General features: G+C 40.5%; 1 protein-coding gene across 22 annotated transcripts in view; it reads right to left on the bottom strand.

Moving 5' to 3' along the window:
• Nucleotides 1-27,909, bottom strand: part of MYT1L (myelin transcription factor 1 like) — a 386,408-nt gene that overhangs the window by 138,005 nt on the left and 220,494 nt on the right. For 21 of the 22 annotated variants that reach the window (XM_065587748.1, XM_042848749.2, XM_024101613.3 and 18 more), the window contains 3 exons: nt 20,809-20,863; nt 20,593-20,626; nt 20,231-20,293 (listed from right to left, as the gene is read on the bottom strand). The exons of the other annotated variant lie outside the window; for it this stretch is intronic. In XM_065587748.1, the coding sequence (XP_065443820.1) occupies nt 20,231-20,293; nt 20,593-20,626; nt 20,809-20,863 (152 nt within the window). The remainder of the gene's footprint in view (nt 1-20,230; nt 20,294-20,592; nt 20,627-20,808; nt 20,864-27,909) is intronic. 22 annotated transcript variants of the gene reach the window in all.

The following is a 27,909-nucleotide window of genomic DNA, read 5'->3' as shown; positions in this document are numbered from 1 at the left end:
ATGTATTAGGATTCAAAAGAAAGTATGTAAAAAAATTACATTTAATATAGGATGGTAGCTTTTCTATGGTTTTTGAACAATCTTATGTAACTATCTGATGGTTCAAAAACATACAATATTATTGTTCTCTATTAAATGCTATAGGACTTCTCATAGTGGAATATGCATTTTGATCCCTAAATTCACATATTATTTCTAAGTCATCCCACTACTTTTACCTTTTCAACCATGTCTTATGGGTCATTAAAGATATTACTGATTGATGTACCCTACCCCCAACTTGCTGCATCATATATCACATGTCCACCAGCATGCTATCTGAATAGATTCTTTCTTTAGTATAGAGTGTCCTATTTTATGCGCTCCATGCTGCAGTTCTAACTCAGGCAAAGAACTCATTGGCTTCAGAAGAAAAGTCAAGATGCAATTTCAGGCTCTGTAGTTGAATAATATTCTACATTGCTTTTTCTTCTTCTTTGTAATAGCACCTTAAAAATATTGGATCTGAGTTTAACAAACTTAAAAATTATCCCCAACAACACTGCCCTCCTCTTTTCACATGACATTTTAATTTCAGTTAAAGTAAAGATATTTAGGCACCTTATCAGGTTAGGTACCTAACTCCTATCATTGCACTTAACTTGCTTTTGAAAATCCTACTAGGTGCCCATCTACATTTTTAGGTATGTGACCCAAAGTCACCACTTTCTCATCTATGTAAACTTCAGTACTTGAATACTGAAATATAGTAAACTCATTCATCAAATTATTAATCTCTACAGCTCTGGCTGCATCCCATGCATTTCACAATTCCTTACAATCTATATTTCTGGTGCAATGAATCAAATTCTTTTAAACAGGAAGCACAGTTCATGTGCACGTTATCAAATAATGTCATCTTTACTTCATTTTGCTTTCTTTCTGTTGAAAATAAAGTACTAAGTAGAGAGCTGCTGACTTTCTAAAATATGTATATGTACATTACTATTTCAATTTGATGAAAACAATTCATTTGCCAAAAAGATGCAAGCTTCACAAATATAAATGACCTTGCTGAACTCCCTAGAGTCTAAATGTCTTCCATGGGAGTTTAGTACCATTCATTATGGAGTAATAATAATAAAAGTCACACTGCCTAAAAGTGTGCTAGCTGCCTCATAGTACATGTAGTAAGATGAGATAGCTGCCCCAAACAGCTTGCATACTAACTGCCTCAATTCTACACTTTTGCATTTAGAACTTTTATGTATATGAGTAGTCCCAAGGAGATATATATATATATATATATATGAGAAATGCAACAATATCGTCATCATCGTTAGCGATGGACTACTACTACTACTAGTAACTTCAAGAGTTCAAGGTGTTTAGGCATATATATAAGGATATAAGTGTTTGCAGGATTGGGGTGTCATTTCAAATAGAATGCAATAAAAGGGGGCCAGGGATAACAAAATAGTCGGGAAAATGGGAGAATGAATAGGGTTGACAATAAGATTATATGGTTACTCAGCAAACATCAGTGTATGGCATAGTACAATATAAAAATTGTAGTGTTTTGGTTTGTTTGTTTGTTTAAGTAAAACTAAACAAATTTTAGTCAGTTTCCCACAATCAGTTTCCCACATATGCTATGTATATGTTTTCTATATTTAAAACGCATATAATAGGCTATATCATCAGCTGCTGTAAAACAGCTACTGAAGCCAATAAAGGTATTCTGATAGACATCAGCTGAGCATTTGGGCCAATATCTTTTGACTTCAATAGGACTATTCACATGCCTAATTTTGAGCATGTGCTTAAGGGCTCTGCTGGATTGGGGCCTCATAGTTTTAAACCCAAGGCTGGAATATCTCCTAAAGGTGAAACTAAGGGCATACTATGACCCTGTGAATGTAAATGGTCAGACTGAGTAGCAGACTTGTTCTCTTGCTGAGAACAGTTCTTAAAAACTCCACTCTTGGAACATGACCGTTGAAAGGAATCTTTCAAGTTTACAATAATTAATTAGTTTTGAAAACAAATGGTCTTGTGTTACTAATAACAACCTAGATTATTAATACAAAAGGATTTGCAAACATCTGAATTATTTTTGCCTGGTTTACACTTTATTTCATTTTTCTCCACATGAACAATAAAAACAGAGTTGTCACTTTCACTTCAGCTTCTCTTGCAGAGGAATAGTTTATTGTTTGGGGGTTGTTTTTTGGGGGGGGTTTAAAGCACATTTTCCATTGGATTTTTTTCTTTTATTTGGAAATTGGAATGGGAAGTGCAACAGGCCACTATGCTGGTGGAAATAGTCTGATGTCTCATATAGCCATTCCCAGGAAGGAACTTCAGAAGCTGAATCAAGCATAGACTTCTATGGATCTTTGTACATATTTTACCTCCGCATAGGAAATCCATTTTTTCCACCCAATTATTTACCAACCTGAACCAAAGAATACTACTCACTAGAACCTCTACTAGCCTTTTTAATCAAGGCCCCATTCTGCTAGATGCTCTAGAAATGCACAGGAAGACATCCTCTCAGCCCCAGTCTAATTGAAGACAAGATACAGTAGGTGAGTGTAAGATGTTAGAGGACAGACAGGAGAATGAGGGCAATACAACAATATGGACTAGTAATGTGCACCTCTAGATCATCAAAAAGTATTTAAATAAATAACTATAAGTCATCTGTGACTGCCCCATCATCCAGACACAATTCATCTCTCTCCCCCTTTCTTTATATTTATGTGCCTATCCCCATGACAGCTAGCCACACAGCATACATTAAAAATAAGCAACTCACTAAACAAATTTAAAGAGACAAACAACTCTCTCTCCATCACCTCTGTCTAACAAAGAAACCCTCTCCATGCTCCTGGTGATGTTTTGGGACCTGATAATCTATTAGAAGCTGCCTAGATGATCCATTGTCACATATGTGCTATGGAGTGTTCTAACCTTAGCATGGTGGATGACTGAATCTAGTGAGCTCAACAGCTGGGACCTGCCCCCATGGACTATGCCTGGCTTCCCATCCTCAGGAACACACTGCTAATCCAGGGATCATTGGCAAAAGCATCTCAGTGGATCTAAATTATCACAATTGTGAATAGGGTGAGAGGCAACCTCTAAAGGATAGCCAGGACCCCAATCTATGTACAGCAGTATAGCTTTAAACCAAACCACACCTTGAATTGCACCTGGAAGCAGCCAGGTGCAATTGGATAGAGAGGCAGCCAATACTATCCACACAGCAGAGATTTAATGTACTCCTGCCAATCCACTACAGGTAGCACATGCGATTAAATTTACTAAGTGGCTACTGATACTGGATGCCTCAACCTGGACACCTAAAAATTGAGACATCCAAAATCAGTCACCACTTCTGAAAATGCTGACTTCCGGCTACCATTCTCTGCACTAACTGACGGTCCCGAGCACTTTTCAGACTGCGTTTACTGCAGGACTCCAAACTGGAAGTGAAGATGGCTGGGGTGTCTTTGGCAAGTTATGTATCTAAAAGGAAAGTCCATCATCTCCTCTTTCTAATCACAGTTGAAAAAACAAAATAGGCTATCATTGCAACTTGCTGAAGCAGTGCAGGGCTCAGAATAGTCAGGTGTCCAATGCCATTTAGGCCATGTGTTTTCAAATTGGGTGGTCTCATCAACCCTCTCTCTCTCTTTATGATTGAAGTGTGTGTGTGTGTGTGTGGTGGGGGGCATGAAACTTTCCTTTATTGTAGTATGGGATCACAGGGTGGAAAAGAAGTACTGATCTAGAGATCTGAAAAAAGGGGTAGATACACTACACCAGTATGTCAAGCAGTCACAGTAGCTATTTGCACTGAGAAAAGACTGTGTTTATGTCCGCAATACTGTGACACTGCCATGATCTTCCAGTCTCAGATATATTATACAGCATTTCTAGTAAAATCTCTTCAAAAGTAACTGCTTTTAAGAAAGCCAGCACACTAATTTCACACACACACGTCTATCTGTATATGAGTACAATCGGCACCTTGGACACAAACTTAGTAGATCATATTTAACATCAACACAGCAGGTCAAACTATCATTCTAGCATGTACTTAAGTTTTAAGCAATAGCATACTCCGCCATTTTATTGCATTTCTAATGTAGGGTTACTATAATGTGGTTATCAATTACTGATTGCCCTCACAAATTCTCTGTCATCTCCCCATAAATATATTATAGTATTGGATCCTAACTTATTTTTAATTAAGAGTGATATATGATACACTATCAGGACATACGATATGCTAAATTTCATACAACCATAGCAATAAGGATTTTGCTTTGTCCAAATGGCAAATGACTGAGGCTCATAATCAGTAGAAAGAAATACTATAATGGACCATTCTTACTAATAAAAGGGTGTGAATGCCACCAGTAAACAGCTGAAATTATGGAAGAAACTGACAAAAATAGAATGATAAAGGCTTCAGTCTTTTCAGTGCTTATTTACCACATTCTCACCTCCAGCATAAGCAACAGGACATTGTTCTTTGTCTGACATGGTTGGTTAGGAGTCATTCAAGTGTGAAATATTCTAAATTCTGGTAGTTTGAGGATTGAGATGTTAAAACCTTCCTGTTTTGAACAAAAATAAGATTGTACCTTTTTGTAACACAGAGAAAATATGATTACGCTCCAACAGAATGGAAGCGATAGAGTTCCACTACTCTATGGCATTATGAAGCACCATCTAAAATTGGGTTCTTTGTAAAGATGTTAAGCTTTATTAGTATGCATTTAGCAAACATACTATTATCGGGGGACTGTAGGTTTACCCACCACAATATTTTGTTCATAGGTGCTTTCCTTCTCACTAGGCTCTGGGCAACAAAAGTTAACATAAAAACCTGTTTAACATAAAGAGGATGTCTGAAATGCCTTTATCATTACACCTCCTTAAGCTTAATTTCCATGACAAAATTTAGATACAAGCTGTTGTGCCCTTCAGTTTACTGCTGAAGTGTAACCTTATAACCAAACCCCATCTGCCTTTATGGCCTTTCTTCCAATATTTTGTAAATCTCTTGTCTGTACACAGAATTTTAATATTAGGTATTTATTTTTAAAATAATCATTAGAGTTTTGTGCAATGTTTCCTCTAGGGCTGGATGAAAGCAATCCAGGTCCCTAGGCACACCAAGACACAGGGCTCCCCCATGGATCTACCCCATGGTCCTGACCCCACCCCTTGCTGTAGAGGAGCCCCCCCCACACACACTCTCTCCCAGAGAGGCAGATGCACTGGCATGAGGCTCCTTCCCCTTGGGAGCAGCAGTGGTGGCAGCAGGGATCCTCTTTCCCCATTAGAGAGCGTGCAGGGGGGGACCCCAATACTTACCCCCAACAAAGGGAGTGTATCTGCTTGCATGGGTGGGCCCATGCTGCACTTTTCTTCTCCTGCCACACACTGGGGTTGTGTTGGCAGGGTGCCCCAAAAAAGTGTGTCTTAAAGTTAACACCTCCACTGAGATGCACAAGGCAGTTCACCCTCTCAAAGCTATTGTTTCAGGCTGTTTGCAGACTTAGGCTGACATCACTGATTCACTGATGCTCAATTGATGTTTTCAAGATTTTCTTCACAACCATGAGGGATAGCAATTACTTTTCTTTTTAAAATGAAAGCTTGACTTTTGATATAATAACATGACTCCAGGAGCTGGAGCCCTCAGCACAGGCCTATAATGCCCATGCCTTCATCTGGCCCTGCTTTCCACATATCTTGTGAAAAGGAAGGACACCAGTGCAGCAAAAGAGTTGAATTAGAGTCCATCACTTTCTAGTCCAGAATAGTGAGGATGCCACCTGACTCATATCACAATTAAATATATATATATACTACTGTATACGTTACTTATCATAGCTGACAGCAAGCGCTATTAAGCTGTAGAACAGTCTTCGACAGGAAAGGAAAATAGTCTCCCAAGGGAGTGGAAGCGCCACACAGCACAATTTAAATGTGGCAGCTGGGCTGTGGGAGGGAAGTGGCAGTTTCCCATTGAAACTATGCTGCCAGCACACCTCCTGTGGCTAGACTTCAGAGGGAAATGCTACAACTACCAGTTCTACAGCTCAATTTTAATGGAGACAAGAGAGAAGGGCTAGAAGGGGACAGAAGCAGACATGGACTAGGGCAGGAAGTAGGTAAGGGACCACAGGGTGAAGAAGGGGAAATGTCTGGAAAGGAGAAGGGAGTGAGGAAGAGGGCTAGGAGAAAGGGGACTAGAGGTAACATTTTCATAGGGGCCCAAGTGACTTAGGAGCCTAAATACCATTTTCAACAGTTATTTAGGCACTTAGGAGGCTAAGGCTCTTTGAAAGTCGACGGGACTTAGTCTTCTAAATCACTTTTAAAAATGGGACCTAGGTTCCAATGTCACATGGGAACTCTTGAAAATATTACCCAGGGAGATTTTATGGGGGAAAATTATTTGTTTCTTTTTATCCCAATAATCCCAATTATTAACATCAACAAACTGCAAATGAAATAAATGGAAGTTGTGCCTATATATCTAAGGCCAGTTTGAGGTCCACAGTATGTTGGGAGTTTTGAAGGGGGGATGAGGCCCCAGCCATGCATCACTGGGAACTGGTGCACCTCATTGTGATATCACACAAAGCTATATCACAATACAACAGGTAGGTCTTTTTCAATTCTGGATTCTGTAATGGTTTATTTCTGCTTTCGTATGCTACAGAACACTGGAGAGTTTGGCCAGATTCTTTAGAGGGCATTGAGAATATTTCTGTCACGTATGCTGGATTCCTCTTGCTGCACCAGTTTTCTGCAGGCATGCCATAAGACAATGACCCAATTTATTCAGTGTGAGCAGGCACAAATCTAACTCCAGCTTACAGCAGGTTTCAGTCTGGCCCACAGTATTTCACAAAGACTGAAAAGATTCATGACTAGTTATTGTAAACTAAGCATGACAATTTTGAATGGTCTTCCCTGGATTGTGGTTTCTAAATCCAACAAATTGCTGTATTTTCCACTGAACAGTCAGAATTACAGTGGATAGATAATACGCAACGTTATGTCTGTTTTATGGTTTTACTTAAATACTGGCATTTTAAATAAGTGGTTCCACTTTTAGTCAATGCCATTTTAACAGTTCAGTCCTACTTCCTTTTAATATCATAATTGGAAACAGAACGCATGAATTCTCAGATATTAAGTTAACTCTGTAGTTGGAATTTATTTTGCATTCTTTCTAAAAATGATGCTTGTTTTAAAAGTCTAATTCAGATTCTGATCCACCTTTACTGTGATCCCATTAAATCTCACCAATTAAGCAAGGCCAGGCCATCTTGGTACCTGATATGTCAGTACCTTCAAGGAACACCAAGGAGATGCAGAAAGCAGCTCTGTGATTCATGAAGTGGCATTAAGTTAGTATTAAGCCAATTCTCTAGGCAGGTATCATGGGAAGAACATTACAGCTGGTGATGCTTTATGTCAGGGGTGAGGTAAAATAGAAGTCCTGACTATTTCTGGTCATTAAAGATCCCATTTAAGAGTAGAAATGTTATTTCTAGGGCCCTGACCAAATTTAAACTTATGTAATTAAATTCTGCCTACTTCAGAATTACTCCTGCAGTTTCAATTAGGTAAATTAGGTCCCAACCCAGAATGATTGCATTACAATGTGGTGAATGATATGACCTTCATATACCCTTTTATCTACTGTACCTAACATTGCAAAACTGTTGTGAGGCTTAAATTACTTACTTGTGAAGTGTTTGAGATCCACTGATGAAAAAGCTACAGAACCGTGAAACACTATTATTGTAACATGTTTTCTCAAAAGCAACCATCAAAAGGATTAACATATGGCTACTTGTACTCTGTATTCTTTATATACTGCACTGATGCAGCTGCGCCGCTGTAAGCTCTCTAGTGTAGCCGCTCTAAACTGATGGGAGAGAGTGCTCCCACTGACTTAATTAATCCATCCCCAACAAGCGATGGCAGCTACGTCGGCGGAAAAAGCTCTCCTGCCAACATAGTACTGTCCACACCAGTGCTTAGGTCAGTGTAACTTATGTTGCTCAAAGGGTGGCTTATTCACACCTCTGAGCAACATAAGTTATACCAACTTAAGAGGCAGTAGACATAGCCTTAGAAAAAAGGATGGGACAGCAGGCCAGTGCACTGGCTAATAGGTTTCAAGTATACTTTTCAGCAAGGTGATTACAGATATGTAAATATCTAGGATTGGAATTGGGGGTATTTGTGGGTATATAGCATACCCTTTTACTGAGCAAGCCAACATGTTTCCATGGCCCTTCTCCTGAAAAAAGCATTAGGGGCCTATCAGAGCTAGTAGGCCCAAGTCTGAAGGTTTAGTTGTCTGAGCTGGGGCCATAAGTTTCAGTTTCAAGCAGTTGCAGCACTCTCATCAGCAGAGAGAGACTCTAGCATGGCTACTCACTAGGACATGTCACTGCTCAGCCACAGCCACCTATCTCATGCAGTGAGGGAGCCACTGCTTCAAAGCCCCATGACAGCATAAGGGGATACCATATTGTCTGATGGCAGAGTGGGAATAATGGGAGAAAGTGGTTATTTTGAAAGAGGGGACCACCATCTTCCTAAAGGCAGCATGTTGCCTCATTTCCATTGAGAATAAAAGGAGGTGGCAGCCATTTTAAAAGAGGGCAATTCTTTGTGGAATTTTCTAAAGAAGAACATTCTTCTTCAGCCCTTGGTGAAGAAAAAAACCTTTCACTTGTGAAGTCTTCCAATGTAGCCTATGCATTTCAGTGAGTTTTATCTCTACAGGAAGTTTAAATAGTCTGTGTTATTAAGATCATTAGGGACAAAAAATGACCTGGTGCTAAATTTCTTCAAGGATCCATTTTTAAATTAATATTAACTCAAATTAATTAACAGATTTACTCATAAATGCCCACAAAAATATTGTGTGCCCAAGGAGTAAGTGCTTGCATTTTGAGGAAAATACATTGTATTTGTTATATATAACACAGTCGTTGAATCTCTGATTTAAGTGCAAAACTCATCTCAGACTTAAGTATTAATGACAGGTCCTCCCAGAAGGAATCACAGCTAGCACTTCCATAATGAATGTTGGTCAGTGAGGACCAGTTGCTATATTAAAATACCATATAATCACAGCACATACACCATAACAAGTAGTCATTTGCTAGTCTATCTTTGCTAGAACACATTTTTAATACAGGAGTAGGAAGGATGGCCTAGTGCATAAGGATTCAGGAGACAAAGATTCAATTCTTTGCTCAGATACAGATTTCCTATGTGGTGGTGGACACGTCATACCTGTACCTCAGTTCCCCATATGTAAAATGAGGATAATGTTCCCCTACCTGACAGAGGTTGTTGTGAAGATAAAATTAGTTATTGATTTTATGGGCATACCAGACCTGCACTGGTCCAGCTGGGATTAATCCCACAGACTGGGCAGAGGAGGCCAGGTCTTCATGCCCCTGCTGGACATGCTCCAGCTGGTACCCAGGTACAAAAGAGAGCAACTCAGCTCAGTTGGGGCTGACTGTTGAAGAGGGAGGATGCCAAATCTCCAGCCCAGGAGCTACCAAATCTCCAGACTGTGGAAGCCAAAAGCACTGAGACCCAGGCAAACACCAGGACAATGGAAGGCACCCAAGAGTGGGCAAGGTTGCCAGGAGCCGCCCAAGCTGAGGAACCCTGAGATGCTGGGGATGCCCAGACTGCCACACGAGGAGATGGGTTAGAAAGTGGCCCAGGGGGACGGCCTATAGGGCCAGACACTGTCAGCGTGTTGAAGTGGGATCCCCGCTAACACAGTGGTGGAACTCTCCACCACAGTTAGGGCCCTGGGCTGGGACCCAGTGGAGTAGGGTGGGCCTGGGTCCCCCTACACCAGTGGTAGGCAACCTCTGCCCCTTAAGGGTAATCCATTGGTGGGCTGTGAGGCAGTTTGTTTACATTGACTGTCCGCAGGCACGGCCGCCCGCAGCTCCTAGTGGCTGCGGTTCGTCGTTCCCGGCCATTGGGAATTGCCCACCACTACCCTATGTCCTACTGCCAACCCCACATCGGGGTGGCAGCTCCCTGACCTTAGGCTGTGTGTCAGAGCGAGAATGTCAGACTCTAGACTATTTGGTGCTCAGTCCTGCCTGAGGGCCTGAGCCTCTATACTGATTGGTGCTCTTTCCTACCTGAAAACCCAGGGCCTCCAGACTGGCTCTGGCCATTAGGCTACTTTCCCCCGAGACTAAAGTGGTACGAGCAAACCTAGTCGGGGACTACAACAGCCCTTGCCCTGCCCCCAAAGTGGGATGGGGCATACCAGCCTTGTGACACCTAGATAAATAGATAATTATGGATTATTTGGCCAGATGGAGAAACTGCATTAGTTTCCTGCTTGCTGAACTAATCCTGCACCCCAGCCAATGAGTATTTTAAGTAAATTTACTAATAGTATTAAAAACTGTGTCAAAACCTGAAGACCTGCAACTAGCAACAACTCTAGGAACAAACTAGTGAGAATTAATATTTATTTATTATTTGTATTACTGTAGCACCTAGGATCCTAGTCATAGACAAGGACCCTATGGTGCTAGATATTGTACAAACACAGAACAAAAAGTCCCTGTCCGAAAGAACTTAAAATCTAAACAATGACTGGTGTTAACATTTGAGGATAATCATATCCTGTACCTGCAAAATATGCTTTACAATATTACAAAATATATTGCCCAGTACTGATTTAGGACTTGGTCCTTTAAATACACATGACTAACTTCAGTCACAATAGTACTGCCACTAACTACTGTAACATATCATTTGCAATACTGCACACCACAGTTGGCCAGTACGGTATGAGAGGGGAAAGGTGCAGAATCAGGTAGGCAACTAGGAAACTAACTAACCCAATGTGACTACTCATCTGGCTAAAGTTACTCAGTTGCTTACAGGATCGTACCCTTAAGTTGGGCCAAATCACCACAAGCTGCATATCAATTTAGCATTTGGTTTTGTACTGTGGATTTTTTTTTATTATTGTTATTGAAGATGACTCTAAAGCAACCAACCTCCCACTGTCCTGAGCTGACACTGCTAGAAGCAGCACTTCATATCAGCTACTAATAAGAAGTGATGTCTGTGGAAGGGCTATCTCAATTTATTGAAGAACTTCAATAAAAGGTTTTTAAAGAAACATCATACTGGGTTTTTTTTTTTTTTTTTTAAATATTCTTTATCCTATTATTCCGCACAACCCTGTTTTTGCTCCTCTAATTCTTTCCCTTTTCCCTTCTCCTGTCTTTCTTTTCTCCCTGTACCCACCCATGGGTTTTTGTCTAGTAGTGTGGTCTAGTAGCTAGATCGGGGGGACTGGGAGTCAGGTATCCTGGGCTCTGTTCTCAGCTCAGATATGATACAGGTGTCAGATACCATAATGATCAGCATAGGATAAAGATATAACAACAACGTTCTTAATTTCCTGTTTCCTGTGCTACTTTCATCGCTCACACTTCTGCAAGTATGGCCTTCACTAAGAAGGGAACTAGGATTACAACAATGAATTAAGGGACTGTAGAGGACCATTGATTCATGAGAATACAGTATCATCCATGGAAAAAAGCTTGTTTCAAGATATTCACCTTCTTTGTTGCCCAGAATGCTCTTTGGAAAGAGTATATATGCAGCAATTTGGTTAAACATGCAGTTACATATAGTGCATATGGCTGTTTATTATTAACTTTATACAACACCAATATCCATAACAAAGTTGTTATTAAAATGCACAATTTTGAACAGTGAGGTGTCAAATATTCCTAGCATATTAAACCTCAGTAATTATAATAAGGCTTTTAGCATAAAGAAGAGACTTAGGGCTTGTCTACACTTACCGGGAGGTCAAAGAGCAGTGATCGATGCATCAGTGGTCAATTTAGGGGGTCTAGTGAAGACCCCCTAAATTGACCGCAGATCACTCTCCTGTCGACTCCTGTCCACCGGATCGCAGATCGCTCTCCTGTCCACCGGATCTAGAAGAGTAGGGGGAGTCAACGGGAGAGAGTCTCCTGTTGACATCGTGTAGTGAAGACCCCGCGGTAAGTAGATCTAAGCTACGTCAATTTGAGTTACGCTATTTACGTAACTCAAATTGCATAGCTTAGATCGAATTTCCCTTGTAGTGTAGACAAGGCCTGAGTAGTAGTTCTATATATACAAAGTAGGAAAAATACAGTCGGTTCTAAATATAAGTTCAACCCTCCTCATAAATAATTTGAATTCTGCCTAATCTGCCAGATAGGGGCTTGATACACAGCCCAGTGGAGTTAATTAACAGACTCCCATTGACTTCAGTAGGCATTGGATCAGGCCCTTAGTTATTTATGTACAAGTAGGTAAATACTAGAGACAAAGTTGCAAGTATAGTACATAATAATAATTTCTTGTACAGTGTTTGCTATCCATACATCTCAGGACACTTTCTAAAGGAGAATAAATATCATTATTTCTCTTTTACATATAGGGAAACTGAGGCATGGAGAGATGAAATGGCTTGCCCAACCTGTAAGAATCACCTCTGCAGCACTTTTTCTCTGCCAATTGAGAAGTAGAAACCATAAATTTACCCTCAAACCATCTATTTCTATCATAAGAGCACATTATGCGTTCACCCAAGCTACCAGACCAGCCATTCTAATTTCCTGTAGATAGAAGACATGCAGTGGCCTCTTGGGGAAATTATCGCCCCAGTATTACCATATGTTCTTTCTTTTATTCCCTGTCCTTACTGTCCTCTCAGTCCTGATTTATTTAGTGGCTGACAGCAACACCTCCACACAGACCTTTCCACAGCAGACACTGTGGCTGCAAGTGAAGTGCTGAATGAGAAATATGCCCAGCACCTGCCATTTGAAAGAAAATGAGCAAATCATCTCGGCAACACACACTGTACCAGCCCAGGGACTTGCTGCAGATCCCACTCCCAAATCTGCTGTTTGTTGTCACTGCACAGATGGGTCAGCACCCTCTGATAGCCTGCCTTTGAATTTTCTCTCCTTTATTAGGCTACTACTTCTGGCACATCAAGATTCTGAAACTTGCTGCCACTGAAATTGCTATTCCCAACCCAGATGGTGGTAAGAGGAATTGAACTGTGGTTCCTTTGTGCAGAAAGCCCTAGACAATAGCCACCAGCATGCAGAACCACACACCAATTTCTGGTGTATATTTTGTTGCTGTTTCAGACCCAAGTCTGGACCTTTTTAATCATTAATCAACAATTCAGAGAAAGAGTATATTGCTGAACCCAGACAGCAGCCAATACAGACCTCTAATACATTATGGATTCCCTGTCAGTACATTTATTTATTGTTTGCAGTGTTCCTTCCGAAACCCCTATACTCTTTCGCTTACAACTGAAAATTAGCCGAAGAAAATATTAAACTGGATTTAATTAAACTGCTTATTAAAATATGTTAAAAAATACCCGAGTAATGAATTACATGCTATATAAAATATCTTTAAAGTATAATTCTTGTCATTTGCTACAATTTTAACAAAATATTTAGCAAATATATCACTAAATAAAATAGAAAGGCACTGTTTATTTAGTGCTGATGTACAGTTTTTTTCTTAGGAAAACATCCAGGTGTTCATTTTATTATTATTGTGATAGTATAATAAAAGTTGGTTATTAGCTTAGAGTGAAATGAAGATACTTTGTCTTTATTTCCAGTATTCACCAGGATTTTTCACTGTGGCATAAAAATAAGAAAGACCTCACTGTTCTATGCTTAGGCTTTTATACTTTACACAAATGCATCAATGGACCTCGATTTTTGCACACTGTGCAACCATGCTCTGCTATCAAATTAATGTTAAAATATGTATGTCCTGACTTCTGATTTATGATATCATTGACAAATAGTAAAAAGGACAGGCATGCCATAAAGTTTATGGATGGAGTGATGGCATGCACAATGATGTCTCATAAAGAATAAAGGGGGGGGGAGTTATTTATTCTTGTGGATTCAAGAACTAAAATACAGATAGATGGCTGCGTGCACAGAATTTTTCATAAATATCCCACAGTGCACCCTGTTGTACAGCAGCCATACATTAATTAGAGCATTCAGCAGACACTGCAATGTGTTACACTCACCCAAGTGAATCTTCATTTTTCACATGCAGGGCCTTACTAATTAAAATCAGCTTTGCAATTAAACGTGGAAAATTGTGTTAAACTTTCATGCGTGGTTTAGAAAAAAATGTATTTATTTTTAGGGTATTTTATTTTGATGCAAATGAATTTTCCATCAAAGTGAAACCAGTAAAAGGGAGGTATGAGGATTTCTCTTTTTTTGTATTATAGATGCGCCTCTCAGTTGCAAGTTGCAATGCTCCACTATCTCTCTGCCAGTACCTGGCCCTGTTCCAATGCTTTTAGTGAGTGCTATCTGTCAAGGCATGAATAATACAGCCCCTAGGCTGTCGGCAGAATCCAAATGAGGCATACATCAGGAAGCAAGCACTCGACTTTAGCTCCAGAACATGCTCCTGTGAAGACAGGCAATTATTCACCCACGGCTGCAGCCATGGCAATCAAACTGGTGGGTGAAAAGGTATATGAAATGAAAAAATTTGAATAAGAAATATGGCACAACAAGCCAGAGAAAATTCAATAATTTTCTAATAGAGAGATATTTGAGTCTTTTAATTTTCAAGTTTGGAGTTTGAATTATTTTTCTCAGTCTGTTCTAAAATGGGCAGGACTAAAACAGAATATATAATGCCAAAACAATAATAGTGTGATTTTTTTTAATCAAGAGAGCATGGCTTATTGTAAAGTATGTGCATGTTTTAACAACAAATCTTCTGTTTTAAGGAACAGATCTCATCCTTCAAAAATTAAAATGATCCCAACATGTCTATCTGTACAATTTCATAGATGCAAAGGACCAGAGCCAGTAAACAGAGGTTAATATCAAGTAACACTTTGGTGAGTAGTCACAAAGCAAAATACTTTTATAGAGTTGGTGATGAATCATATATTATAGATCCAAACATTATTTGTGTGTCCTCTCCCCACTTTTATGATACTTGTTTGCTTCTGATAAAGGCTGCCTTAAATGTTACATGGAGAAAAAAGGGGGTGATGGGGGGAAGCCCTATACTTCCAACATGAACTTAACAAAGAACACATAGGATTCGTGTCTGGATGTAATGTTTGGGTTTGTTCCGTTTATTTCAGCCACATTCTACTTTCTCAGCGATCAAACTGCAACACACTGTTAGGGATACATCAATATTTCCATTTTAAATCTGAAGGATTTATGATTCAGCCTTAAAAATTAATTCTGCACTGAAACTTAATTTGCATGGTCTTAGACTAGGAATGTTTTTTCCTCTTACCAATTTCCCATACAACGGTTTCAGCTGTTTTCAGTTATACATATAAAAAAATTACTGCTCCATCAGTTTAAAATTGTTTTCTGCTCGTATTTGTTAAAAATGGTTTTCATTTTGAAGCATGTGGTATTTGGCAAGTGATTAGTTCATAATAGAACCTAATTGCTTCTGTTATTCAAGGGGAACGGGGGAGGGGGGAAATTAAACAACCATGTTATGGAGGTTTTAAAAATAGGCCGTTGTTCGGACTCAGTATTTTTTTAACGGAATCTAGTTAGAATTTTATGATATGTCTAAATACATATTTACATGATAGACCATATCCATCTTTGGCATAAATAATGTGCATTTTAATACAAAATTCTAAATGCATAGCAACACAGTAGGCTTTAATACTTCCAAAGCTGCCATTTACATCTACTGGGGAAGTAACAGTGGCCACAGTTTACTCTCAGTTACACGGGTGATGTGCCAGCATAACGAAGAGAAGAATTTGAACTCATGCCTTTTAATTCATTGTTGTATATATAAGGGCCAGATCCTTCTGCCATTAAAATCAATGGTAAAACTCCCATTTATCTTAATGGAAGCAGGATCAAATCCAGGGATGTCTTCAAGTATTTAGCTAACAAAAACACATGAGATATTTTACCAGTGTGAGTAGTCCCATGATATTCAGTTTAACTACTCACAAGCAAAAGCATTTGCAGAATCAGGACCCATAACAATTCCTTGAAGTCACTATTATATCAACGAATAATTCATAATTTTTCAAAGTATCTAATTACCATGCATGGTTAAACAACAATCCATAGTGGATCTGAGGGGTATCTAGTAAATACTTGCCAAGAAAGCAATCCAGGCAGCATGAACCAGTAGATAGTTTCTGGACTGGGACTCAGAAGACTTGGGTTTTATTCCTAGCTCTGCCACTGACTTGCTGTGTGACCTTTGGCAAGTCACTTCGACTCTCTATACCAGGGTGGCCAAACCTACTGACCTTCTGAGCCGCATATGACAATCTTCAGAAGTTCGAGAGTCGGAGCACAGCTGCTGGGGCTCAGGGCTTCTGCCCTGCGGGAGGCACCTGCTGCGGCTTGGAGCTTCATCCCTGTTGCTGCTGAAGCCCCAAGCCCCAGCAGGTATGCCCCATGGGGCTGAAGCCCTGAGACCCGCCCTCCCTGCTAGGCAGAAGCCCCTACCCCAGGGTCGGGGGTGGCTCCACGAGCTGCACTTTAACAGTAAAAGAGCTGCATGGGGCTTGCGAGCCACAGTTTGGCCACCCCTGCTTTATGCTTTTGTTTCCCCTCCCATTTATTGTCTGTCTTGTTATTTTGTAGTGCTTGATACTGCAAAGGTTTATTCACATGTTCAACTTTATGCCCTGTGAGTAATCTCAATGGCTTTAATGATATGTAGAGTTAAACACATGCATACGTCTTTGCAGTACCAGGGCCTCAGACTGTAAACGCTCCAAGGTAGGAACTTCCTCTTATTATGTTGTATTCCTGTCACAACAGGGCCCAAGTCTTGGTCGGGGTTTCTAGTTGCTACTGTTACATAAATAATAACAATAGGGGTAAATTTTGCTCTAAGTTACACACGTACAACTTCTTCGCAGTCAGTCATGCTGCATGTGTGTCATTTCAGAGCAGACTTTGGCCCAGTGAATCAAAAAACAGACTTATTTGCATGAATCAGCACAATCAACTGCTACCATTTGTTAGGTCAATGTCAAAATTGGCTCCAATCCTGCAATTTGATTCAGGCAGGGGAATCCCTATGACTGAACCAAGACCCGTTCACTCACATAGATATAAGGATCCACCAGTGATGACACAATTGCAGGATAGGAGACTATATTTATAGAGATTGGGGTTATTTTTTATTATTATTAAAAGAAAATCAGAGGGATAAAACATCTTGAGGGATTTAAACCCAGAAAAGCTGAAGCTATAAACACTGCTTTCCCTTCCACCTTCCTATGTTCCCACCAAAATAATGAAGTGTCAGCCCAAAGATTTGTCTTACATTTGTATGTATTTACTTTGTGGGTTTAAATTAAATATATAAGAGTGATAGGCACCATGTGAAGCTGGATAAAATTATGTCACAGTTTGTTTGTTAAGAAAAAAGGTCAGAAATCCCAAAGAATTCAAGAGATCCCAGGAAGGAAAAGAAATTAAAAAATGCTGGAAAACTGTTAATTTCCTAGCAGAAACGAACACCTTTCATTCATAATAATGAGCTGGTTTGCTATTGTGAATGGAAAGGTCATAACCGTATTAAACTATATTCCGTAAGGCTAAATGAAATTCAGTGGAAATATACAAACTTCTTGAACACATGGAATTTTTAGACTTTTTGATTTTCTTTTACATAAAATGTTTATTTTCTCCCCCCGCCATGATAACAACCAAGATTGGGGGCGGGGAGGGTATGAAACAAGAAAAATATTTTTTAAATTATTTATTGATCAGATTTGATACAATAATTGAAAACTGATCTTTTCTGAACCAGAAACCATGTTGTGAACCCCAACAAAAATGGTTCCTAATAAAACTAATAGGAAATCTGCTAGTTGAATTTAATCTGAGTAGTGGATTGACAGTCGGGGTGTTAAAAAAAGAGAGAGAGAGAGAGAGAGAGAGAGACATTCTTTTGCAAGTAGAAAAAAAGAGTTTTTGATACATTTCCAATTTTTCTACTTTCTGAGTCCTTCCCAAAAATTTCCTTTAATTAGCAACTCTGAGATTCAGTCTGTTCATGTATTGACACACCAGAATTATGTCAAGGAAGCAAAATCCAGAATTAATATTTCAAAACTGCACCTAATCTTATCCAACTTTACAGCTATTCCCTGTGCTTTCCATCTGAAAAAGGATCTCTCTCTCTCTCTCGCTCTCTCTCACACACACACACACACTCACACAAAGATACAGCAATTCAAAATTCAATGCTGTTGTGACTGTTCAAATGAAATTTCATTTGGAAATTATTTCCTTAGGTTGATTTCAGGAATCATGTTTTTGAAAACTGCATCCAAATCGCATGAAATGCAAAGAAGTGCACTCAGTTAATTTTTGTATCATTCATTTCCTGTGGAGGACATTATACCTTTATCATTTAATTGTTGACTATTCATGGAATTTCTGAAGAAAAAAAGGAGTTTGGTCCTATTCATTAATTACTGATGAGACATGAATTTATATGAAGAAAATGAACAAAAGAAATGATATGTTTTGAAACTGGAAGTCCTAAATAGTCTTAAGGAAAATGATTTTTAATATTTCTGCTAAATTATCCAAATCTCTGATATAAGTACAAAAATGAACCCGCCTTTACTTTTATGGAAGACAACATGATTAGAGCAAGAAATTTGAATATGCTAATAAAGAAAACCAAAATGGTTAACTTTTCCTTTAAAACAGCGTTCAAAAGAATTTTTTACGTTTATCACTTTTTATTATCTTAATTTAAAAAAAAATATTTGTGTGGACTTATAGGTCTTTGAAAAGAAACTAAGATAGTAGAGTAGATTTATACATCTACCTTACACCTTTGGTTCAAAAATGGAATTAGTTGTTATTTTAGTTTAATCGCTAGTAGATATATGTATTTATTACAAAATATCCACTGAATTTGGCATGAAATGTTTATTCTTTAAATCACAATAGTTTCTTTATAATCTGACAACAATACTATTTACAAAAATCAATAATGAAAAAATACAAAAGTTTAGAACAATTTCATACTAGATTAAATAACTTGTTCCAGTTCAATAGAGAGAGGGCCAAAATGTCAGCCATTTTGTCTTCTACATTGGTTGTCATATGAAACAAGTTAAATAAAATGTACTCCATATATAAGAAAAATTGATTTATTCACAAGCTTATGTACTAATGGGTACATTTTCACAATGTTGTACAAGAAATGCATAAACAAACTGCATACGAAACTAAAGTTGTTTTTCTGCATGTTCCACATGCTATTTTGAACATTTACACTGCAACTATAGAAACGTGAAAGATTATATTCTAGATGACTTTCAGACACAGGTATACATAATGCAATCCTGCCTTGATGTGTTATTAGCAGTTAATAGCTAAACACATTCTCCTTCTGGAGATCTCTCCACTCACAGTTTAGGAGCTGAAGTAACAGTATTTACAACTGTAGAATAATCATCTGAATTTCAAAGTCTCATTATCACGGATCTGTCCTAGACTTTGCCCTTTGAAGCTAACCTCATCATTGAACTCTCTGTACTCAGAAGCTTATGTTTTTGTTCCAGTTATGAACTACATTAAATGATAGAAGTCACGCTGGCACCAAAATGTCAATAAGGTCAAATTTTAATTTGCCACACATGAACTACAGAACTGCATACAAAAACTGAGAGAAGATGGGAAGCAGAAACAAGTGTTCTCAGAAAAACAAAATGTTATAGATATTGCATGACATTCAAGGTTACCACCTACATGATTAGGATGCATATAGAATTGTGGTAAGTTTGCTAAGAGAGTTTGGGACTTGTCCTCATTTGGATTGTTTTAGTTTTTAATTTACATTGTGCTTAAGTGTGATAGAATTTTTAAATATTTTGAGCATCCTAACAAATGATATATATAAACGATAGAAATTAGTTGGAAAAAAAGAAAGAGAAAATAAAAAATGTATGAAAATGAATGGCTTCTAGAATATCCAATCCCTATTTTTTACCATTGGTTGGGTCATTAGCAAGGTCAAGTCAGATAACTTGTTTATCAAATCTCTTCACTATGTTACAAAAAATTACAGCTATTACCTTCTGTGTCTTGCATATTTGCCACTAACATGACCACTGCCATCACAACCAGGAGTAGGACAGCTGCAAAAAGGAAAGAATTAATTATATAGGTGCCGGTATGCTGCAGGAAGATTATACTAAAAGCAGGCAGTAGATATTACAGAGATGGAGGGCAACAAAGACAGAAAGAGAGAAATCAAATAACTGAAAGGAAAAAAAGAGGGGATGCTTTTTATTAGCAAGTCTCAGGGGAATTAATTTCATCAGTGCAGCAGGGCATGAGCAAACCACCAATGAACTTGAAAGTGCATTATACCCATTAAAAGGCATGAATTTTCTAAATTGCTAATGGGGATACATTTTACACTCAGAGCACTAACCTGAACAGCTCTTGTATGGCTGGTTCGACGGGAACTGCAGAGAGATGGAAAATATATAAAAATTTATCATCTATTACAAGTACCCTTCTTCTACAGAAAATTACCAAAAAGGTTGTGTAAAAGCAAGGGTCAGAATGAATCGTGCAAAGAGATTCTGGAGGATGAAGGTCACCCTGAGCGGGGGCCTTGAGTGATTTACTGAAGCAAGAGACGTACCTCGAACACCTTTGGAGCGTGTGCGATGGCGCTTCTCGTCTGCATCCACCTCCATCTGGGAATAGATTAGCAGGCAGTCAATGTTCTTATCCTGCATGCACAGACTATCAATGCACAGACTGATACAGTCTCTCACACAATTTATTGGCAATATTTTAATTCCATTTTATCCTGTAAGGGAAATTGTACTTTAGAAAGGATTTTTAGAATCCCTATATTTATTTCAAAACAGAAATTGCATGGTGATTTTTGCTTTAATCAGTCTGCTTGCATGCCCTCTTTCATAATAGATTTTGTAAAACTGTAAGAGCAATAAATGTCCTCTATTTTTGAAAGGATTTTCTTGAGAGGAAACCCAGGTTACTTGGATATATTTTTTGCAACAAGGGTATAATAGATTTCTATATAGTTTGAAACTAAGGTCAAGTAGCCCCATTTCATAGGTTGCCTTGTTACAGGTGGCTTTAGAGTGGATAAATAGTCAGGGAATGAGAGAAAGGAAAAGAGAATGAGATGAGGACAAAGAGACATGATTGGGGTACATAGGTCTGCCCGGTACTATTTAATATGAGAGGGACAATGTAAATAAGGTAATACCTTTCATTGGACCAACTTATGTTGGTGGAAGATACAAGCTTTTGAACTACACAGAGTTCTTCAGGTCTGTGAAGCTCAAAAGATTATAGCTTCCACCAACAGAAGCTGGTTCAATAAAAGATACTACCTCACCACATGTCTCTCTTATAACCTGGGAACCAACCTGGCTACAACATCGCAAACAACTATTTAATATGGATTTTGGTCTTTTCTTGATGTATCCCATTGATTAGGTAAATATTGTCAAGTCTAAATAAAGTGCTTAATTACTGCATGTGACTATATGCAGTAATTAAGGGGAGGAGGGATAGCGCAATGGTTTGAGCATTGGCCTACTAACCCAGGTTGTGAGTTCAATCCTTGAGGGGGCCACTTAGGGATCTGGGGCAAAATCAGTACTTGGTCCTGCTAGTGAAGGCAGGGGGCTGGACTCAATGACTTTTCAAGGTCCCTTCCAGTTCTAGGAGATAGGATATCTCCATTAGTTTAGTGTTTTAGTTTATCTGCTTCTTCATTTTATAAACAGGACTCCCATTGGGGTGATTAATTATAATAGTAAATATTCTGGCACTCTTATGTCTTCACTGGTCAGATATAGGGTTTCCCATCAGATCTGAGCTGGAAGCATAAACAGTGACCTATATCAGTTTCAATATGCTTGTGGGGCTTCTCCTAGTCCTTCCATGCTCCAAATAGCATCTGATCCAATACATCTGCATTGGTCCCAATGGGTCTTCAAAAGGGCACTCAGTCCAGTCTAAGAGTCGTTTTAATCCTCTTGGTCACAAATACAGATCTTACTGGAATTTGTTGAAACAAAGGCCATAATAGGGAAAAATATATTCCATCCCTTAGGTGCAAAGTCTGGTGCAGCAGCCTCCTGAGATGTAGAGACACTGGGTACTGAGACCCAGGTATGTCCACACATGTAGGAGTGCTATTGTAAAGGTCACAAAGCAAAGCTTAGAAATCAGGGGCACCAAAGTGGATGCAGACAACCCCTAGGGGGGTTGTTTTCCAAAGACCGCACACAAAATTGGTTGTCAGTTTATGGTAATACTTTTGGATTGACAGCTGGGATTGCTGGTTTCAACTGTCTTATGCAAAAGCACAGGGATTTGTACCCACAATCTTTTCACTAAGGCTCAGATATGACCAAAGAATACCTTTAAATGTGAAAACCTCAGAAACACGGAATCATACAACTTGCAATTAATCCTTTACACCCAACTCCACTAATTGTTGTAGCAGATTATTATTATGATTATTATTTATTTGTATTCCCATGCCACCTAGGAGTCCTAGGCACTGTACAAACACAGAACAAAAAGTCAGTCTCCACCCTGAAGAGCTTACAAACTAAATACAAAAGCTGAGCAAACAATGTGATGGTAGTTCCACAATTTTTTTGGGGGGGACCGGTTAGTTAGGCAAGGATAATCTTAATAGAAAGCAAGAGGGGACACTAAATGTAAAGGATGGGGGGTGGGCAGGAAAGGGGAGAAGAAGAGACTATGAGGGATTAGGAAGGGAGAGGGTTAGATCAAAAAGCCAACCAGCACAGGGCAAAGGAAGTCCTTTCAAAACTGTAGAAAGTTCTCCAAAAGACCCCTGCTTTGGCTGCTTCTGTCCCTGCTGGATGGAGTCTCTGTCTGGCTCCTCTTTGCAGCTTTCTCCCAAGCCCAAATGGCAGGGGCAGGGGAGACACCACCTGGGACCCAATGTCTCTAGATTTGGGGGAGTCACCACTGCACAGTTCTGAGTCCAGAAGGGCTGCATGGGGGAGTTGGTCCAGTTGGACCCCATTTCCCTCCGCCTGCCTGCCAGTGCAGCAGTCCCTGCTTTGGCTGCTTCTGTCCCAACAGGCTTGAGCCTCTGGCTGAGATGAGGGCAATCGGCACATGACAGTGGGCTAAGTCTCCCCCTCCTGTGGTAAAACCCACAGGAAGTAACTCAGGGCAGGAAAACTCAGTGAGGATCCTTTCATGGAGCTCCCCACAATCATTTTACCTGCAGGGAGGGGACTGCTCCAGCACTGACTAGGATCTGGAGCCCATCCAGAAACTGGGATCTGTGGAAGGGAAGTGCCATCCTCACAGAGGCTCTGTACCTCACCTGGTTGGCTCCTCAGGTCCCAGGCAATGTGGTTCAATACCTCCTCCTAGGAAAGACTCTTTAAATTTAGGGATTTATTCTGCAGCGAAGCTTCAAAATTAGGAATTCAGCCCTAAGCTTTGGAATCTCTGTAGAACTGGAGAGAAGACAATGTGCATTCACCCCAGCCCTGCAGTCCCTGCTCAGCCTCTCTGAGGTCCTGGGACAGGCAAGATAGTGCTACAAAGGCAGCTGAACTCCATTTCATACGGGAGACATCAGAACTGTGTGTGTGTCGTTCATGTATTGATTTGGTGACACAATCCCTCCCCAGCATCTGGCCCTGCATGATGAGTTAAAGGGGGACAGTGGTCATCAGCTATGTTGCTAACACCTTTGGGAGAAAACTCACTTAATTCTAAGTCCATCCTTGACAGGATGGTTTCTGGCCACATTTTTGATAAACGTGGCATGCATATCACTGAAGTGAAAACAGCCGTGTTCCGTGTAACCTAGATACCACCTTTTCCATGCCATAGCATGGAACAGCCTGTTTGTCATATCACAAAAATCCATCATATGTGCCACCTTCTTTTCACTTCACTGACAAGAAAGCAACGTACTGCAAAGGCCCAGAAGTGGAGTTACCTGACTAGCAGCCTATGTGTGGTAAAGTTTGGAAAACATTATCTGGCATAATCAACCGTGGAATAATCTGCTGAATTAGCTGTTATGATCTTAGCCTGATAATACAGTCATAAATGTGCTTCATATAGTGGTAATCCCAGTTAAGATGATATTCTGTGTAAATTCAGGTGCAGGACAAGGAAGAGGTTGGTTTGCCCATGTTTGCCAACCAAATTAGCTACCTTGATTCAAGAAACCCATCTGTATCTTTAACCCCAGATACAGCTGCATGTATATCTAACCACACTGAAGAGGAGGACCACAAATTTGGAAAATTGTCCATAGGTGAGATCCACAATACTCAGATCCAAAGAGGATTTGAAATGAGATCCAATGTACTTGCTCATGCATCCACAGTTCTCCTGAAAGGAAGATTTTACTTAAAGGCCCAAATTGTGATCCCATCCCAGTGCAGAAACCTAATGTCTGACGATGCGGGAACTGGTGGAGGGGAGGAGGCAGACTGAGTTATAGAGTGCCCACACAACCATGATGCGGGAACTGTCCTATGTAGATGCTGTTACCGCAAGTGAGCAGTCACAGAAGTAATGTACCTGCCTTCCTAGCCATATATGGCTTTGGGGGCAGAATTCAATTCTTCTTGGAGAATCCCTAAGCATTGCCCATTTCCTCAGGTTTTGTTATAGATAGAAGGAAAGGATTTTGGCCTTAATAAGCAGGAAGGAGTTCATCTCAGGAGCCCTACTTTCTACACAACATTTACATTCCAAGAAGAAAGGAGAGCAGCAGAATATGGACCCTGGACTTCAGAAAAGCAGACTTTGACTCCCTCAGGGAACTGATGGGCAGGATCCCCTTGGAGAATAATATGAGGGGGAAAGGAGTCCAGGAGAGCTGACTGTATTTTAAAGAATCCTTACTGAGGTTGCAGGAACAAATCATCCTGATGTGTAGAAAGAATAGTAAATATGGCAGGCGACCAGCTTGGCTAAACAGTGAAATCCTTGCTGATCTTAAACGCAAAAAAGAAGCTTACAAGAAGTGGAAGATTGGACAAATGACCAGGGAGGAGTATAAAAATATTGCTCAGGCATGCAGGAGTGAAATCAGGAAGGCCAAATCACACGTGGAGTTGCAGCAGGAAGAGATGTTAAGAGTAACAAGAAGGATTTCTTCAGGTATGTTAGCAACAAGAAGAAAGTCAAGGAACAAGTGTGGGCCCCTTACTGAATGAGGGAGGCTACGTAGTGACCGAGGATGTGGAAAAATCTAAGGTACTCAATGCTTTTTTTGCCTCTGTCTTCACAAACAAGGTCAGCTACAGTGAGCACAAGTCTATGGGGCCGCATCCGAGGGTGCTAAAGGAGTTGGCAGATGTGATTGCAGAGCCATTGGCCATTATCTTTGAAAACTCATGGCGATTGGGGGAGGTCCCGGATGACTGGAAAAAGGCTAATGTAGTCCCCATCTTTAAAAAAGGGAAGGAGGAGGATCCGGGGAACTACAGGCCAGTCAGCCTCACCTCAGTCCCTGGAAAAATCATGGAGCAGGTCCTCAAGGAATCAATTTTGAAGCACTCCGAGGAGAGGAAAGTGATCAGGAAGAGTCAGCATGGATTCACCAAGGGCAAGTCATGCCTGACTAACCTAATTGCCTTCTATGAGGAGATAACTGGGTCTGTGGATGAGGGGAAAGCAGTGGATGTGTTATTCCTTGACTTTAGCAAAGTTTTTGGTACATTCTCCCACAGTATTCTTGCCAGCAAGTTAAAGAAGTATGGGCTGGATGAATGGACTATAAGGTGGATAGAAAGCTGGTTAGATCGTCGGGCTCAACGGGTAGTGATCAATGGCACCCTATCTAGCTGGCAGCCGGTATCAAGTGGAGTGCCCCAAGGGTCGGTCCTGGGGCCGGTTTTGTTCAATATCTTCATTAATGATCTGGAGGATTGCACCCTCAGCAAGTTTGCAGATGACACTAAACTGGGAGGAGTGGTAGATACGCTGGAGGGTAGGGATAGGATACAGAGGGACCTAGATAAATTAGAGGATTGGGCCAAAAGAAACCTGATGAGGTTCAACAAGGACAAGTGCAGAGTTCTGCATTTAGGACGGAAGAATCCCATGCACTGTTACAGACTAGGGACCGAATGGCTAGGCAGCAGTTCTGCAGAAAAGGACCTAGGGGTTACAGTGGACGAGAAGCTGGATATGAGTCAACAGTGTGCTCTTGTTGCCAAGAAGACTAACGGCATTTTGGGCTGTATAAGTAGGGGCGTTGCCAGCAGATCGAGGGATGTGATCATTCCCCTCTATTCGACATTGGTGAGGCCTCATTTGGAGTATTGTGTCCAGTTTTGGGCCCCACACTACAAGAAGGATGTGAAAAAATTGGAAAGAGTCCAGCTGAGGGCAACAAAAATGATTAGGGGTCTGGAGCACATGACTTATGAGGAGAGGCTGAGGGAACTGGGATTGTTTAGTCTGCAGAAGAGAAGAATGAGGGGGGATTTGATAGCTGCTTTCAACTACCTAAAAGGGGGTTCCAAAAAGGATGGATCTAGACTGTTCTCAGTGGTACCAGATGACAGGACAAGGAGTAATGGTCTCAAGTTGCAGTGGGGGAGGTTTAGGTTGGATATTAGGAAAAACTTTTTCACTAGGAGGGTGGTAAAGCATTGGAACGGGTTACCTAGGGAGGTGGTGAAATCTCCTTCCTTAGAGGTTTTTAACATTGGGCCATCTTCTCTGGAGAAAGGAGGATGTATGGCTTGGATGACAGATTAGCTAGAACAGTTAGGAGTAAAGCTGGGTGGGAAATGGTTTTCCAGTCCTATGAAAAGTTTTGAGATTTCAAAATTTTTCACCTTTTGAACTGGGATGAACACCATAGTCTTTCAAAGTTTCTATCACCAGTGCCAAATAGCCTAGTGATTAGGCCACTCACCTGGAGTGTGGGAGACAGTAATGGGGCGGTTGCCCCTCACTGGCAGAAAAGGGTTTAAAAGCAGCCCAAGGGAGGCTGCGCCAGAGGCAGCCAATCAGAGGAGGGCTGAAGGGAGTAGCCAATCAGGGGGAAGCAGGCCCATACAAAAAAGTAGTTGCAGGGCAGAGGAAGGCAGTTCTCTGCTGGGAGCCCAGGGAGGAAGGACTGTGTCTCTGGAGGGCTAAGAGAACTGCTAGCACCCTGGACAGAACAGTGCTGCTAGCCAGAACCGGGGAGCGGGAGACAGCTCCTGGCTGGCTACTAGGATTTGCAGGCTGAGACCGTGCGGCAAGGACAAAGAGGATGGTGGAGCCACAAGGTAAGTGGCCAGACAATTGGCTGCAGTAGCCACTAAGGGAAGTGGCTGAAGAGTGGACTGCAGTTCCCCCAAAAGTGGTGGGAGCACTGTGTGTGGCATGGCCAGAGGGCTGTGTTGCTGAAGAGGACTCCACAGTCCTTGGAGAGATGTGCGTCCTAGAGCAGGAGTGATGGTGGCGAGGCACCACCCGAGGAGGGTGCACTACCGTGCAGAGCTAATTCCCAAGACAACCTGCAGGAGGTACCAGAGTGATGAGTCGCACCCTTTTACAGCCCCTGGTTTAAATCAGGCAGAATATGGACTTGGACCTGGGACTCCTTCATCCCATGGCAGAACCATACTCACTAGGCAATTGGGTATTCTGCGGTCTCCCTGTCACTATCAACTTTGCATTTTCTGACAAAAAAAGTTTCATCAAAAATTCCTGACCCGCTTTAATCAGGAGGACTTTAAACTAG

The sequence above is a fragment of the Chrysemys picta genome, chromosome 3 (genome assembly GCF_011386835.1).
Source record: "Chrysemys picta bellii isolate R12L10 chromosome 3, ASM1138683v2, whole genome shotgun sequence".
Lineage (NCBI taxonomy): Eukaryota > Metazoa > Chordata > Testudines > Emydidae > Chrysemys > Chrysemys picta.
This window is presented reverse-complemented; position numbering and strand designations above follow the sequence as displayed.